Source organism: Pelophylax lessonae (assembly GCF_965119305.1).
Source record: "Pelophylax lessonae genome assembly, chromosome: 4".
Lineage (NCBI taxonomy): Eukaryota > Metazoa > Chordata > Amphibia > Anura > Ranidae > Pelophylax > Pelophylax lessonae.
Window position 1 is genome coordinate 60,658,047 of NC_138771.1, and position 18,622 is coordinate 60,676,668.

At 42.1% G+C, this 18,622-nt stretch overlaps 1 protein-coding gene across 1 annotated transcript in view; it reads right to left on the bottom strand.

Moving 5' to 3' along the window:
• FURIN (furin, paired basic amino acid cleaving enzyme) overlaps positions 1-18,622 on the bottom strand; it is a 295,959-nt gene that overhangs the window by 26,243 nt on the left and 251,094 nt on the right. The window contains exons 10-13 of the mRNA XM_082256181.1: positions 17,322-17,425; positions 14,437-14,554; positions 2,670-2,849; positions 151-275 (exon numbers count right to left, since the gene is read on the bottom strand). Coding sequence (XP_082112307.1) covers positions 151-275; positions 2,670-2,849; positions 14,437-14,554; positions 17,322-17,425 — 527 coding nt within the window. The remainder of the gene's footprint in view (positions 1-150; positions 276-2,669; positions 2,850-14,436; positions 14,555-17,321; positions 17,426-18,622) is intronic.

An 18,622-nucleotide genomic window follows, 5' to 3' on the forward strand; every position in this document is an offset into this window, starting at 1 on the left:
GCTTGGACAATGATAATAAAGCTAGAACATGAACTTTACACAATGATATTAAAAGACAAAAGGTCTAATACTGCTAAGATCTAAGAAAGTACTAAAACTAATCCCAGCGTCATCACGTTATACAACCAGCAGGCTTGTGATGAAACTTACCATAGTTATTGTTAGCACTGGTGTTTTCAATCTCCAGTACCCACTCTCCTGCTGGATCCTCATCCCATGAATGTGTCGTCATAAAAGCCCAATCAGTGAAGCCATCTGCAGAGTAATCATGGATCCTAGATGCACAAAACCAAGAATATATTAAAGGGAATGCCAATTTTACCAACAATTGCTACTAAATGGGATACAATTAGAATGTACTCATCAAAGCGGATCATTAAAAACCACAGGGTGGTGGTCTCCAACAAAATTAAAACATTGGTATGCAAGTATGAGAGACTTGGTACTTTTTTTTTTTTTTTTTTAATGTAGAGCACCACAACGCATGACATGTGCATTGTGGTAGGCTGCAGAGTGGGTAAGGGTTACTGTGGTTGCAGATTGGGATGCTTTTCTAAATAAACAGCACCACAATTCAATGCACATAACTAAAAACATAGGTGTGAAGCCATTGTAAGGCTGGGGAGGAAACCTCAGTAGGCTGATTCACACACTGTCTTCTTTGATTCACAAGGACTCTAGAGTAATGAGATCTGCTTCACCCAGAATCTCATTGTCCCTACTACTGTCTCTATAGAATTCTATAAAGAAAGTGTTCAACTAGGAAATTGAGACTTTTTTTATTTTTCAGTGCAAGTCCTTCTAATGAAAACATTAATGGTGAATGATTAAAGTGGTTGTAAATCCTTACATATATCCAGTGAAGTGACTGGCCTCAGGTGATATACAGAGATGAAACAAATCCTCCTACATAGGTTGTACCTGTTTATCTGCAGCACATTCTTCTCTAGATCCATTCAAAGTCCAGAATGTACAAAGCAGAATGTACACAGCATTTCTGAGCTTCTGAAGGCAGGGGGTGGGGATCTGACATTACACACTGCACAGCACAGAGCAGGGAGTCATCAGAGACCTGAGTGGAGTGAATGGACCTACCCCCCCCCCCCCCACTGCACAGTTTCATTAACCACTTGCCGACTGCCGCAAGTACATATACTGTGGCGGTCAGCCCCGGCCAGGCAAAGTGACGTACTGGTACGTTACTAGCCTGTCACCGGCTTGTGAGCCAATAGCGGGCAAGCGCGCGCCCGCTGAGGCGCGTGCCCGCCCCGGCTCGTTCACTGACAAGTCAGTGCATGTGACCGGCGGACCCGACGTCCGCCGGTCACTCGCGATCGTTCACCGGGAAGGGAGAAAGGCAGGCGGCTAATGTAAACAAGCCGCCCGTCATTCTCCCCTGTGTAAGAATGGAGATCAGACGGTTCTACTATGTAGGACCATTGATCTCTGTTTTTACACTAGTAGCCATGTCCCATCACAGTTAGAAACACCCCTAGGACACACTTAACCCCTCCCTCTCAAATACAGTTAACCCCTTCCCTGCCAGTGTCATTTTTACAGTAACAGTGCATATGTATAGCACTGATTACTGCAGTAATGTCACTGGTAACCCCAAAAATGTCAGTCAAGGGTCCGATCTGTCCGCCGCAATGTCACAGTCCCGCAAAAAAAAAAAAAAAAAAAAAAAAAAAAAATCGCAGATCGCCGCCATTACTCGTTAAAAAAAAAAAAAAAAAAAACACCAAAAATGACAAAAATCTTTCCCTTTGTTAGTAAACGCGATAACTTTTGCGCCAACCAATCAAAATACGCTTCTTGCGATTTTTTTTACCAAACATATGTAGCATAAAACAAATTGGCCGAAAATGTTAAAAAAATTTGATTTTTACATTTTTTGGGGGGGGGGGGGGGAATTTCATATAAAAAAAATTTGAAAAATATTGTTATTTTTGCAAAATTGTCGCTCTTTTTTTGTTTATAGCGCATGATCAAAACAATCGCACAGGTGATCAATACCACCAAAAGAAAGCTCTGTTTGTGGGAAAAAAAGGACGTCAAATTCCTTTAGGTACATCGTTGCTCGACCGTGCAATTGTCCGTTAAAGTCACGCAGTAAAAAAAAAAAAAAAAACTCGCAAAAAACCCCCTGGTCAGGAAGGAGGTAAAATCTTCCAGGGCTTAAGTGGTTAAGAAACATGCACAGCAGAGGCTGCCAATTACCTGCTGTGTGTGCTGGAGGGGGGTTATGGCTATCCCCTGGGATTTCTTGGTATTGGTATAGACCAGAGATCTCCAAACTACGGCCCTCCAGCTGTTGCAGAACTAAACATCCCATGAGGCATTGTAAAAACTCTGAAATTAGGTATTATGGGCATTATTAGGCATTATGGGAATTTTAGTTCCTGAACTGGAGAGCCATAGTTTGCACCTTGCCTCTGGTAGACCCTTGGTATAGACTGTCAGAAAGGACTCCTGCAGATAGAGGAATACAGGAAGAAATCAAATAGTGCTTTAGATTGAGGCTAGTACACTATAAATGGATATGCTTTGTGGTTTACAACCATTTTTAAATCTGTCAGGATCTACCTGAAATCAAAGTTTTGGATTTAGACAAGCAGCGCATTGCAAAAAATCTTTAAGACTTTGTCAGCTTGTGCCAGAGAAGTTACCTAGGTGCCAGCAGACAGGAGCGAGTGCCCATAGGACTTGTCAAGTAAATAGCAAGATCTCCCCTGCGGTTGTAGGATAAGGTTAGCCTGGCTTGAACATGCTCCAGAGTGCTGATGTAATTGGCCATTCCAAGGCATGGCTCCACTTTTCTTCTGACTTCCAAGCGCTTTCCTATGTCCCTAGGAAAAAAAAAAAAAAAAAACATTGACAAGCCTGCACTTAATGCCAAATAGTGATCTTATTTGCGGTTATGAATAAAGGATGTGAATTATTTAGGTCACTAGCCTTGGTGAGAGCACATGAACTGGAAACAGAGACACAGCTCAAAACAATGAGTAGTTAATGTAGCAATGGCCAAAGGATCTTGAAACAATTGCAATACATCTGATTATACACTTGATTGAACAAGCAGGTGCACATACCAAGTAAATACAGAATGGGAGAAGGCACAATAACCATATCAGAGGCCAGTTCTGCATAGCTGGACTGAAAGAACTGATCGCTCATTGGACAATGCAGCCAATCAAAGCACAGGAAAGAATAGACCAATGGCACTGGTGACCCTACAAATCAGACTCTGCTTTTTGGCAACACTGAAGTATGCTGTGCCAGGAGGCAGTTAGGGCAAAGACCGCAACAAGGTTTTGGTGCCAAGGAGCCAGGTGTTCCTTTTACTTCCCGCTGTCCATTGTTCTGTCGAAAAATATGGTGTGCATAAGTCAACCTCACACAACACTGCACCAGAATAATTTTTATTTATCAAATATAGCTTAATCTACATTGGTCTCTCAAAGACAGAAGTATGTCAGCGTCTTCAAAGATTTTCTGAGAATACTCCTTATAGTGCACCATATGTATTGCTAAAACGTTTTTCCTGTTAGTTCTGAATAGGTAAGGGAATTGTTGAAACCTATCAGCTTATTTTTTTGCTTTCGGTGTTCCATTGAGTGATTTCCCTTCACTTCTCGTCTAGACTATCAGCTATATCAGCAACAGTGCCTGTAAAACAATAAGTTAAGATATGTGCGGGTAGAGCATTGATCCCTAGCTATAGATCAGCTATTGTTCCTCACATCAGAGAATGGGTCACAGAGAACAAGCAAAACCAAACCCATTGATTCAATGGTTTCCCAAATCTTATATTTAGGGCATGCCGTGAATGGGAAGTGTCACAGCTGCTTCTTCTTACCGATCTGTCAAGCTATCCGTGTCATAACCTCTCATATTCAGCACCATGGTAACTGTAGATCAAAGAGAGGCTAAGATGGCAGCTTCCCTGGCTTAAAGAGGAAGTAAACCCTCCTCTACAACTTGTACCTATAGGTAAGCCTATGATAAGGCTTACCTATAGGTACTGTAAATATCTCCTAAACATGTACCGTTTAGAAGATATTTACCTTACATGCAGCCAGTGACGTCACTGGTGCATGCGCTCTGAAGGAACGGCCGCTGGTGCCGTTCCTTCAGAGTCCCGTGCCGTGACTGTCGGCTCTCGCGCGCGTGCGCGGGAGTGACGTCACCGCGGCTCCGGCCAATCAGATGGCCGGATGCCGCGACCCCGGAAGACGGGCGACTGGACATGTCGCCCGTTAGAGGTGAGTGAGCGACACGGCGGGGGCTCGTTCTAAGGTAAGTATTGCATAATGAGCTAGTATGTATGCATACTAGCTCATTATGTCTTTCTCTTGCAGGGTGAAAAAAAGAAAAAAAAAATTCTCCGAGTTTACAACCTCTTTAAGAGGGTTTAGTTCCACTTTAAGCAAGGTGAGATTTAAAAAAAAAAAACTGCTCCCTTACAGGACCTCTTATAAAAGTTTTGAAGTAACATGGAGGGTAGGGATTGAACTTTTTAACTCCTCATCTTTCATCTTACATTGATTTATTCCACTGGAGCCAGTGGGCTTATTATGCACTGTGGGCCTCACCCAGCGAGATCCACCCCACATCCCCCTTTCTTTTCAACTTTATCTCATCCCCACTGAAGCCCATGGAAGGAGAGCTTTCTGTCCATCTGCCAGTTGGATCATAGGCATTTAATCCATGCCCATCCAATAGCCATAGTTTACTCATTTTAATGTTTGTATTGTCCGTTTCCAACATTTTTATTTAAACTTCATTGGGGAGCTCACTTCCTGTCCATGGTGTTCCTTGTATAGTGTATACTGTGTCAGCAATCAAACTTTACACTATAAAAAGTTATGGAGGTTGCCAAAGCTGTTTTTCTGAACATTTTGCTGACCTTCTGGCCTACCTACACAGTCACTAACCTAGAACAAGTAGTGTGTTTAACGGTTGCTAACATCCCCTTACATAGGATACCCTCTTAGTGGCACTTCAGCAGCAACAAAAAGGGGAAGATAACATTTTATACCACAATGTGTGAAAATGTTCACTTTTTATCGAAATATCAGAAGTGTGCTGGCGATCTTATTATTACTATACAAGGTAAATACATAGGAATACAATATTCCCACATCAAATAACCACCAATTAGATATCAATACATTGGTGAGCGCCCATAATAATTGGTGCTCCTCATTATGTTGCTAGCTAATTGGTGATTATTTGATGTGGAAATATTGTATCTTACAGTGCCTTGCGAAAGTATTCGCCCCCCTTGAACTTTGCGACCTTTTGCCACATTTCAGGCTTCAAACAAAGATATAAAACTGTATTTTTTTGTGAAGAATCAACAACAAGTGGGACACAATCCTGAAGTGGAACGAAATTTATTGGATATTTCAAACTTTGTTAAGAAATAAAAAACTGAAAAATTGGGCGTGCAAAATTATTCAGCCCCTTTACTTTCAGTGCAGCAAACTCTCTCCAGAAGTTCAGTGAGGATCTCTGAATGATCCAATGTTGACCTAAATGACTAATGATGATAAATAGAATCCACCTGTGTGTAATCAAGCCTCCGTACAAATGCACCAGCACTGTGATAGTCTCAGAGGTCCGTTTAAAGCGCAGAGAGCATCATGAAGAACAAGGAACACACCAGGCAGGTCCGAGATACTGTTGTGGAGAAGTTTAAAGCAGGATTTGGATACAAAAAGATTTCCCAAGCTTTAAACATCCCAAGGAGCACTGTGCAAGCGATAATATTGAAATGGAAGGAGTATCAGACCACTGCAAATCTACGAAGACCTGGCCGTCCCTCTAAACTTTCAGCTCATACAAGGAGAAGACTGATCAGAGATGCAGCCAAGAGGCCCATGATCACTCTGGATGAACTGCAGAGATCTACAGCTGAGGTGGGAGACTCTGTCCATAGGACAACAATCAGTCGTATACTGCACAAATCTGGCCTTTATGGAAGAGTGGCAAGAAGAAAGACATTTCTTAAAGATATCCATAAAAAGTGTCATTTAAAGTTTGCCACAAGCCACCGGGAGACACACCAAACATATGGAAGAAGGTGCTCTGGTCAGATGAAACCAAAATCAAACTTTTTGGCAACAATGCAAAACGTTATGTTTGGCGTAAAAGCAACACAGCTCATCACCCTGAACACACCATCCCCACTGTCAAACATGGCGGTGGCAGCATCATGGTTTGGGCCTGCTTTTCTTCAGCAGGGACAGGGAAGATGGTTAAAATTGATGGGAAGATGGATGGAGCCAAATACAGGACCATTCTGGAAGAAAACCTGATGGAGTCTGCAAAAGACCTGAGATTGGGACGGAGATTTGTCTCCCAACAAGACAATGATCCAAAACAAAGCAAAATCTACAATGGAACGGTTCACAAATAAACATATCCAGGTGTTAGAATGGCCAAGTCAAAGTCCAGACCTGAATCCAATTGAGAATCTGTGGAAAGAACTGAAAACTGCTGTTCACAAACGCTCTCCATCCAACCTCGCTGAGCTCGAGCTGTTTAGCAACGAGGAATGGGCATAAATTTCAGTCTCTCGATGTGCAAAACTGATAGAGACATACCCCAAGCGACTTACAGCTGTAATCGCAGCAAAAGGTGGCGCTACAAAGTATTAACTTAAGGGGGCTGAATAATTTTGCACGCCCAATTTTTCAGTTTTTTATTTGTTAAAGCGGAGTTCCGGGCACAAAAACGATATTTTTTTTTTGTGCCCGTCCGCTAGTTCAGCCTAACCTGAAAAGGAATTGGATAGTTAGATTTTTTTTTTTTAAAAACTCACCTTGTAATTGACGATCGTAAATACTCACCTATGACAGCTTCCTCCCTCGGAGCCGCGGCTCACCCCGTCACTTCCTGTCTCGCTATGATTCCTGGGAGCTGAACGTCATAGCTCCCAGGAATCAATGCGCCGCACCGCCCCGCTCGTCATTTCCGGGCGACGCCGCATTCCCCTGCTAAACAGCTTCTGGGCATGCCCAGAAGCTGTTTAGGAATGCGGCGCCGCACCGGAAGTGACGAGAGGGGCCGGTGCAGCGCATTCTGGGACACGAAGACGCGGAAGAAGACGGAGAAGAGGACCGCGCCGGCTTCAGCTGCCCACAACCGAGATGGAAACGCTGTGGAAGAAAACTTCTAAGTAAGTATTTCTTCTAAAAGGTAAGTGCGAACCGGGACAGATCAGAGGCTAGCCATTGTGGAATGTGCTAGCCCTGACTGTCCCGGGGGTATGTTCAAAAAAAAAAAACGATTCTCTGCCCGGAACTCCGCTTTAAAAAAGTTTGAAATATCCAATAAATTTTGTTCCACTTCATAATTGTGTCCCACTTGTTGTTGATTCTTCACAAAAAATTACAGTTTTATATCTTTATGTTTGAAGCCTGAAATGTGGCAAAAGGTCGCAAAGTTCAAGGGGGCCAAATACTTTCGCAAGGCACTGTATGTGGTACACACATATGCTAAGATAGCCAGCACACTTTAGATGTTTTTATATATTTATGTATCGATAAAGTCCCATTATAAGGGTTTCTTGTAGACAGTCACTAACCTAGAACAAGTATGCATATTAGGAAGGTTATGCGTACTTATCCACACCTGTCCCGCATTGGTCACTAAGTAATGAGGGAACAGCCAGGCAAATAAAGTATCTACAGAATTAGACGACTGGCATGGCTACCTTCAAGTTCTCTCAGGTAGGATTTTCTTTAAAGTGGAACTACTCCCTCTCAATTAATTTAAAGTAGAACTAAATGGGTTTTTTTTTTTTTTTTAGTTTTGGATAGAATGAAGAGGGATTAGAACACCTGTCAGTTTTTATTGCCATAGGTGCCCCATTAGGGAGATGCACACTCTATTTGTCCTGTTTAGCATTATTAATAAAAGTGTAAGTAAAAGAAAATCCAAAATTTTAGGTTGTCCTCAGAAAAGTAATAGAGTGGTAATCTTCCAATGGGGACACTAGTTCTGGTGACCTTGGGGTCTCCAAGTAATTCCCTTAACTTGGAGGGATTTCCCCTCACTTTCTGTTTGGCTATGGGACAGGAAGTGAAGGGAAATCTCTGCAATGGGACACAGATGGCAAAAAAAAAAAAAAAAAAAAAAAGAAAGAAGGGGTTATAACTCTCCCAAGCTCTATCAAAAAAAAAAAAAAAATTGCCATAGTTCTACTTTAACCATTTTTAATCCTCATGCTGCTAGTTTTAGTAAATAGATAGGAAGGCATATTATATTTACTTGTTTCAAACTTTTTTTTTTTTTTTTTACATTTCTTCAGTTGCTTCCTGGTTTCTGGCCTAGGCCAAAATGATATACATCCCAGAAACCTTCATGCAATTTTCTTTCCTTTACTCTGGAGGAGGGGGTTTCTCAGCTAAGCACATCCTCATGCCTGCATGCCTAAGGGCAGGTGGATTCCAGGAAGTAAATGCTACATGAATCATCTCACCTTACTCAAGATGGCCATGGGCAGAGATGCTAGGAGGGTGTTTTCAAAGTGATTACTCAACAAAATAAAACATGGAGACCTGGATGGATGGATGGGGGAGTTTGTTTTGAATATTAAAAATAAATTAAAAGTTTTTTTCAGTTTGTGGTGCTCAGACAGTTTAGTTCCACTTTAAAGTTATTTGTTTAAATAATATAATGCCATATTTATACTCTAGTTCTTTTTGTTTCTCTTTCTTTGCGTATATATTAGGCAGGAAAGATGACCTTCGTTTTTTAAATGGTAAAAACCCTTTGCATATACCTTGGACACCCCATGAGGTTACACCTAGGACAAGACAGTCAGTTCCAGAAAGCAGAGCTATCTATTGCATGCAACTTCAACAGTAGATGAGATACATAAAATAAAGATTTGTAAAGGTTAATTTAACCAGTTTGCTTAACCCTAAGCCACAAGCATAGTATGAGATAGAGCTACAGCTGTTTTCCCCTGCAGGGCTCCATTCACGCTCAGTTGGACAGAAGCCTCATTGAGCCTTTGGCTCCGACCCAGTGAGGTGTGAATGGTTTGTCTGTCTAAATCCCCCAAAGAGCCAAATCCAGGTAATGCACAGTCTGTTCCCAACACTAACTGAGCATTTATGTGTTAGTGAGGAGCAGCACCAGGAGCTGTATCCGTTTACATGTGCTCTGCAAAGAGAAGACAAAATGATATACTTCTCTGGGAAACGCTAAAGAATGGAAGTCTTGTTCACTAGCGAAGTGCTATGTACTGCCATTTTTTGATGGCACCATAAAGTGCTAATTTAAAAGGGTAGACACAAATTATCTGTGCCATGTACAGCGGTCAGGCCTAGTTTGCATGGGCTTCAGGAGAAGGCATAGGATGAGCAGTTTCCAAGCTTTACCAATGCTCACTAAATGGGGCCTATATCGAAACAAAAGTTAAAAACAAGAATAGTATTAAAAACTTGAAAAAACAAGAATAGTATTAAAAGTATGGGGTATCAAAAGAAATACCTTATACTCACCTAGGTGGATGAAGCATCAATTTATTTGCTGCATCTTGTCCCCCACCGCCTCTGCACTCGGCGATCAAACACCACTAATTAATCAGTTCTTCCCTCCGCTCTAAGCAGAAAGCGATGACTGCCAGTCACCAGCTCTTTGCTCTGCCCCTCCAGAGCCGACTGGAGCGCTGGGCTGGGGAGGGGAGGAAGCAGATAGCTCAGTCTCCCAGTGGCACAGCTGAGAGGCTGAGCCAGCTGTTGATCCAGGCAACTGGGTGAATTACCGACTATAAAGTTGGGATCTATCCCAAACCTGGACCAGCTTAGAGATGTCAGCTGACTGAAAACTGCTCACAGGAATGCAGAACAAACTGCACTCCTACGGTCCATAGGAGAAGCATGGCCAAAAAAACTGTGGTCATACTTCTCCTTTAACAAATGGCAATTGCTTGATCAGTGTCTGAATCATTTGAAAACAGAATTTTATTGCATATGAACTGAATCTTAAAAGCTGTGTTACTGATCCTATTTTGGCTTTGTCTGCATTGCCTTGGGGCAATGAAGCTTTTCCTTTAGGTTTATTATTACTTTATGTAGCAGGATTCCCAGCCGTTTTGCTGGATATGGGTCCCCCTGGGTCACCGGGTGCAACAAAAGTACAGTTGTGCATGCTTCCCCAAGTTTGAGCACTGAGACAATGACCAGTCTAGTATCTTTGGTTTTTTTTGTATTTATTTTGTAACTTGGATAGGAGAAGGGAATGAGTGGGATACTCCTTTGGCTCAACTATGTACAACTTGGTGGACACACTTGAAAAATGCTGATTGGCGCTGACTTGAGGTTGGCAGGATGCTGGTCAACACCGGTTAACGCTGGCCTGATGCCTGTGCTAACACTCCTCTTTAAGCTCCCTTAAGCACTTCTTGCTGAGGAAGGCTATCTGTATACACTGCTGAACACTTCAGGGCCCACACCGGCGCCCCCTTTTCCTCTCACTTCTCTTCAGGGTCTAAACACAGGCACCCCCTTTTCACTAGACCTCTCTACTGGTTAGCTTGCTCCCGGATCCCTTTGACCTTCTGGAGTGGTCCCCTCTCCTAGGCAGACCCCTGGGCAGTTTCAAGTACGCAGGATACTGTTTTTCCCCAAAACTTCTGCCCAGCAGCACCACTCGGTCCACAGCACTCTGGATCCCTCTCTGCAGCCCAGCTCAACCTCCGTCCGCTAGGCCGACTGTCCAGGACACCTTTACTACCGCTGACAGGAGGAGAGACAGCCATCACCCTCCTCCTGGGACTCTGCTTTCCGCCAAAGACACTCTGTCACATGCTCCCCTCAGACTTCTATCCCATCTCAGGGTGCATTGCGGCAAGCTCCACCCACTGAGACAGCTATAAGCCCCGGTGCGCTATTGGCCAGGTTTCCTCCACTGTCCAATAAGAGCCCTCATTGGATACAGTGGGGAGACTCCCCGGACTCAACAAACCACACCTGGAAACACATGACAGCCTCACTAACTGAATCAGGCCCCCCGATAAGCAGAGAGGGCCACACATATGCTTTTCCTAGCACCTACCTAGGAGGGTGCTACATCCAATTTACAATCTTGTGGAAAGATTCAATAAATGCTTAAAATGAAAAAAAAAAAAAAAAAAAAATGGCAATTGTATAGAATACACACACTAATCATTCAATTAAAGCCCAACTCCAGGCAACTAAAAAATGACTCCTTGTGCTAACCTCCATGAAAGGTATCTGAAATTTCTGGCGGTGTGGAATTCCTGGAACAACTTCTTCACATCATCCAAACTTCAACTCTTTCTCACACAGTACCTAGGCCATGGTGTTGACAAGACACTTTCCCAGTCAGGACACTCTTATTTTCCTTTATTCTCTGCGCTTTAGACATTTCCTTACTATTTTCTTTCCCTGTTTTTTTTCTCCTATCCTCCTCTTGGAGATATCAGCAACCTACCTACTAGCGACCTCTGTTCCCTTAATTATTATAGGGGTATACTGGGATGACAATGTATGTCTCATCTGTCTTACTTTACTTAGACATGATTTGTTTGATTTTTGGATCCAGTGTGTGCACCTGTAAGATCTGATGTAGTAGAATAGCTATGCCAAAGAATGTTTCCCCTGCGCTGAACTACCGCTCTCCCTGAGTTGGCATGTCTTTATGTGCAGGAAAATTGAATAATTCAATAAAAAAAAATTATATATATATATATATATATATATATATATATATATATATATATATATATATATATATATATATATATATATATCTATATCTATATATCTATACCCCTTGCAGTAGGGCTGCATCCACACTGCAAAGTTTAATTGCTCATTTAGTTCTAGGGGAACCATAAAAGATTTACGTATCCAATCCACCTGCAGCATCTGGGCCCCCACACTCCACTGGTCTAGGATCCTAAGCTCCTGAACCCACAGTTCCTGGGTTTTTTTTGGAGCTGTAAAACGCCTATGCCACTTGGAGCTCCTAAAAGCTCTATGTGTGCATGAGGCCATAGAATAACATGGATGGGCGTTCTGCAGCTGCAAAAAAAAACATCTGACGCTGCTAACAGCAGCTGTAAAAACGTCCAGTGTGCATGAGGCCTAAAGGTCATCAAGACCAGGGCAGGGTTTACTGCCCTGCATTGAGAATGAAGATGGAGATGGAAAAGCATCTATTGGATCGTGGCAGAGCGCCCACTGCAGGGGGATCAGAGGATCAGGTAAGCAACCGTTTTTCCTCTCCATTAGACAAAACAAGCTATTAACCCTAGCAGTGCAGCCATAGTCCCACTGCTAGGGATAACATTTTAGTTGCCTTGAGTTGAGCTTTAAGGATTACATTTACTGTAACTAAGTTCTTACATAAGGGGCAAATTATTTTGTAGATAAAGAACATGAACAATATTTCAGAACACGGTAGAAGTAGTTTCCATTTAATAGGACTGGACACTATAGCCAAGTGCTTGATCGCAATAATAATAGAGCTTGCAGACAATTTATTATAATAGATATCTTGCAGTTTACCCCTAATTGGCGGGATAACTTGCGTGCAATCAGAGAACAAAGCTCAATACTTACAATACCACTGCCAGCAGTGACACACCTCCACCCAGCTCCCAGTACATTGGTTCTATCAGAGGCTGCAGTAATTAAGGTATAGTGTGCAGCGCAGCATGAGGAAAATGACTCACAAACCCATCACACCGAGATTGTGCTGACCCCATAAAATAGAGGCCAGCGTTCATGAACAAGACTACTGTGCAATTTGGATCAAAGTTGTGTAGGCCCACACCAAATGTGCTGGCTCTCCGAGATGCACGAGACGACACATTTATCTCATAAATGCTTGCGGTTACAGGCACGGTTCCACAGCTCACAATAAATTCCACTTCAATTCATCGGACAATTCATCTTTCAATGTGCATTGTAAATTATAAGTGCCATTCCTAAAAAACACAGCCTGGTGCAGAATGTGTAACTTCCACTGAGCCCGGTGTTTGAGATTCCATGCATACTGATAAGCGCTTGCTAAAAGAAGGGTTTCCGGGAAAGAAGTATTATTCCTTTCATAAGTCGAGACAGTATTTTTGTGATGATTGAAGTAGAACATACAGACTACAGATCTAGTCTTATCTCCCGATAACTGGTCTTATCTATCAAAGAGAATGAAATGAGAACTGTCTGTGCTCTCCCAGTCATCAAATGAGTTCTCCCTTCTATTCCCCAACACATTATTTATACACGGTTTAAAGGGAATTGGCTGCTATGGGGTAAAACATTTGAAAATTGAAAGAAAAATTCCAGTCCCAAGGAACCCCTGCTAATAATTACAAGATCTACGCCTCATGGTATATTAGTGCAGCCTTTTTCAACCAGGGTGCCAAGGCACCTTTAGGGGTGCCTTGGCAAAATGCCCAAAAATTGTATACAAGCTGGCATGTGGATAAATCTGCCTTTTGTTACACAAAACCACAGGTTTCCATTGTGCACCATTAAAACCTTCTAGCCGCCAGCATCCTAATGACCAATGGCATCACCAGTTGATAAGGAGGATGTCAGTTGCCTCCATAGGATCCTTGTTTGACCTTCCCCTGCCCTTCTTCATCAGCATTTGAGGGAATCTTAGCTGAGTGATTGGGAAAACTGAGGGAGAAGAGAAACATTGGAATACTAGTCAGTACCAGTTTGCAAAAGTGTATTTGCTTTGGAAGAATAAATCTCCTCTGTTGGGTGTCCTACTTGTGTGGATGTTGCTGCGTTATGCAAAACTGTTAGAATAGTTTTTACATTTTAGAATGGGGTGCCTCGAGATAATTTTAAGGGTGCCTTGACTGAAGAAAGGTTGAGAAACACGGTATTAGTGTGTTGGTCACTGGGAAGAACATCCCCTATAATTGTGGTTATTGGGAACAAATCCCCATTGCAGATAACCAAGATCATTGTTGGCAGTTGGAACATATCTGAGAGGAAGAAACCGCTCATTTCTTACCGAACCCTTAGAAACCTTTGGAGGAACCCTGGTTGGCGTAGAGTTTCATTAAAAAAAAATAATTAAGACATTTCTATTCATATCCCCCAGTTGCCAAATTCTGGAATTGATAAATCATCAAATAATTTGCAATTTAAAAACCACTTTAAAACAAAATGAATTACAATAAAAATGATTTATCTTCATATGGTGCACTTAAGGTTGACTAGCATTTTAAACCCTCATGCTTAAGTGGCTTGGGTTAAGCTGGCCAGCCGTTTGACACTGATGTTTCCAGCACAGTGAAGGTCTCCCTTGTTGAATCCTCCTATTACTTTTCTCAGCACACATTCCCATAAACTTCTGTTTTCTCTTTGTACTCTTGTGTTACTTTTACAAGATAAACAGCTGACTTCAAGAGAAGTTTCATTTACTCACTTTGGCTCCGTGAGAATGTCAATGACACATTTCCTCTGAGGTCCCACAGCGGTCCAGTTTTTGGCCAGAGCAACCATGGACCCAGCATCCAGTAGTCCATATCCATATGAATGGCTGACTACAATATACAGAACATATGCATCATTAGTGAGATAAATATTCAAGTCTACTTATAAACACTTATTACGTGTGTACTTTTTTTGTGGTGGTTTGGCAGTATGTGGGTGTGTGTGCTTGCTTTTAGAGTTCCTTGAATATATAAAAAAAAAAAAAATAAATAAACATGCCAAAACTATAATATATGAACATAATTGACTTTATTCAGTAAGAAGTACTTTTAGAAGTGCCCAAGAAGAATTCCAGGAGTCTATATTTGACATTGTTACATCGGTCAAACTTGAACCAATGTATACACCATACCTGTGGGATCCGTATAGAAGCTGGTAATCACTCTGATAGGCACTGCAACTACAATGATTTCCACAAGCTTCATTGCAATGCATGCATTGCAATGTTCACGGTTGGCCATTGGGCACAGGCACCATTCAGAGTATGTTCTGCATTTTCTCAATGAACGCAAAGCATTCTCTCATTGAACAAGGTGTTGAGCATGATGTCACTGCCAAGCCCCTCAACAGCATCAATCAGAGATTGTTTTGTATTCACTAGAGAGAATGCAAACCTATCTCTGAATGGTGCCCATGCCAAGTAGGCAACCTCCTGTGGTCATAATACAGTAGGGCAGCCACTAAGCACAGCACCCAGAAGCAAATGAAGACAATTGTAGTAGTAGTGTCTATTACAGTGATTTCCAGCTTCTAGAGCATGGGTGCTTAACTTGTGGCCCTCCTTTGCTGTTGCAAAATGATGTCCCATCGTGCCTCTACCTTTGGGAGTCATGCTTGTACCTGTCAGCCTTGCAATGGCCTCATGGGACTTGTAGTTATGCAACAGCTGGAAGGCCACAGATCAAGCACCCATGTTCTAGAGGGATCTCCCAGGTATGGCATTTGCATGTAACTTCACAAAAATATCCATACCTGAAATACTTCAAATGGTAGACCAATTGAAAATCAGTTTTTGCTGAAAAAAGACCAGTACAAAAATTCTATTTTTTTTTTTTTTTTTTTTTTATGGGTAGTTGCACTTAAAGTGGAAATCAAGGCTAAAAAATGTAAAAACGTTGCTTCCCCACCCCTTATACCCATGCTGCATAATATTTGTAAAAATCATTTTTTTAAATCATTTTTGGTGTGATCATGTGATCGCTAAGCTGCAGCCCTTCGATGTCAGTGAGTGCTTAAAAAATAGGGCTGAATTGCCCCAGCCGTGACATCAACCGCCGGCTTTTACTGCCCTCTTGTTGTCGGCACTCCTTCCCATCTTCTGCAGCAGCCACTTGCTAACAAGGGAGAGTCAGAGGTTTAGGGATCATGTGGGCACACCAAAGGTGATAAAATTAAAGGTCTATTAAAGTAGTACTTTACCCATAACGACCTTATAAAAAATGATGTTCTTCAGCAAGGAACATACATTTCACATGAATAATCATGCTACCAAAACTAGTGTGTGTTGTAAATTGCCTCCACCACTGTTCCGGTTTCTTCCTCCTGAAGGCTGCCATTTTGCTGAAGCCCAGAGCAGCCGTAAATCATAAAGCAGAACAAAACCCATCGGCTTAATGGTTAAAAAAAAAAAAAAAGTTACATTCCTGGAATGTTGGGATTGCCAACTGTTACAGTTGCTTGTGTCCTGAACCAAACTGCCAAACCCTCAAATGGCTGGTGTCGTAACTAATCACATGTGCAGCACCATGACAGTTGCAGATCAAAGAGAAGCAGCTTCCTTGTCTGTAAAGGATAGGAGGGTTTAATTACGCTTTAACTACTGGGCAATCTTACCCCCTCTTCCTGCCCAGGCCATCTTTCAGCCTTCAGGGTGTTGCACTTTGAATGACAATTGTGCGCTCATGTAACATTGTACCCAAATTAGATTTTTAGCATTTTTTTGAGACAGATATTGCTTTCTTTTGGTGGTATTTAATCACCACTGGGGTTTTTATTTTTTGCTAAACAAAGAAAAGACCGAAAAATTAGGAAAAAAAATGGTTATTAAATTTTGTGAATAACGAATATTTTTGCTTCACTCATGTGTGCTGATGAGGCTGCACTGATAGGCACTGATGAGGCAGCAGTGATAGGCAGCAATGATAGGCATTGACAGGCTGCACTGATGGGCACAGTTGGGGCTGCACTGTCCTCTGTGTGGATTTGCCAGCTATCTGCTCTCCTCTCCTCATTTGCTGTCACCGTGAGGAGGGGCTCTTTAACACAATCTGTGATTAGCTGTGTCCCAAGGACACAGGGATGACAGATGCTGGTTGTGGATGCACGCTGCAAGGGGCGTGCGAGAAGTGCGATCACGGGAGGACGTCATATGAAATCAGTGTATTGCTGGATTTTACACAGTATAAACCAGTGATGGCGAACCTTGGCACCCCAGATGTTTTGGAACTACAGTTGCCATGATGCTCATGCACTCTGCAGCATAGTTGAGCATCATGAGAAATGTAGTTCCAAAACATCTGGGGTGCCAAGGTTTGCCATCACTGGTATAGACACTTATTTTTAATGTTTTCCATAGCTATACTTGCAATAGGGGCCAACCTGAAATGATCTAGCAGGACTGGACTTCGATTTCTGCCTAAAGTTCTACTTCAACTTTTATAGAAACATGGGTAGTGGGGAATCAACATTTTTTTTTTCTTTCCGGACTTATATTAGCCTTTATTTCCATTTTGAGAATCAAGATATCAGATATCTTTGTTAAATAAGGCTTAAAAATAATACAGTAGAGACATTCTGATCTAGATGTGTTCTGATTACCTTTCCGCCCAACTCCATTTGTGGCCCAATCATTTGTGTTAAGATGAGATGGGTTTGACGTTCGCACAACTAGATGCTGCATATCCCTCCAGGTGAGATTATTACTGAAATAAAAAGGAGAAAAAAATGTGTTGCTCTCACAATGGAATCCTGTTTTTTTTTTTTTTTCCTGAAAATATAGTATTCTGTTCAGACATGCACATCTAGAACAATTCTGTGTAATAAGAAAAATATTCCCAACACAACCAGTCTGATTCATTGGTCAAATTCTTCCTTTCATAAATCTGTCCCAGAAGTGCAACGGAAAGTCAGTCTTGCCTTCCACGTAATATCACAGAAAGAGCTACGTTCTCATTTTTACCATCCATCAATGGAGGCATGGCCATATAATTTGACCAGTTGTGACCCAGGTGTGCAAAAATCTCATGGCCCATACGATAAGAATGACATCAATAAGACAACACATATTCTGGGCCATTGTTCTGATACAGTAGAGAAAGCAGGCAAAGCACTTTACTCACTGCTTAGGTAAAGCCACCAGGGACATTACTGACACCAAACCAAGAAAGAGTTCCCGATTCCCGAAATGTGTGAAGTTTTCTCAAAAATTGCCCTGAATTTTGAGTTTATGAAGGCAAAATATGCTCTTAATCACCTGGTGATAAAGAATATTTGCTTATACAGTATATGGTAAATAAATGTTTAGAAGGTTGTAAGACCATTATGTTCAAAAGCAGCCTCTCTCAACCTTTTTAATATGGAGGAACACTTGAAACAACTTTCCAGGATCGGGGAACCCCTGCTGAATTACATTACTTTAACTACAACTCATTGGCATGATGGTCCCTGGAAAGAATGCTCATTACATTGGTGGTCATTGGGAATAATCCCCTCTTACAGATAGCTTATAAGATCATTGGGGTCAGTGGTTACTTCTCGTAGAGGCAGGAAGTGCCCATGGCAACCTCTGGAGGAACCCTAGGGTTCCATGGAACCCTGGTTGATTAAGTCTGTTCTAGAGACTCTAGGGCAGGAATCCTCAAATTACGGCCCTCTAGCTGTTGCGGAATTACACATCCCATGAGGCATTGTAAAACTGTGACATTCACAGACATGACTAGGCATGATGGGAACTGTAGTTCCCAAACAGCTGGAGGGTCATAGTTTGAAGACCCTTGCTCTAGGGCAGTGATGGCATACCTTGGCACCCCAGATGTTTTGGAACTACATTTCCCATGCTGCTAAGGTACACTGCAGACTGTATGCGCATCAAGGGAAATGTAGTTCCCAAACAAAACATC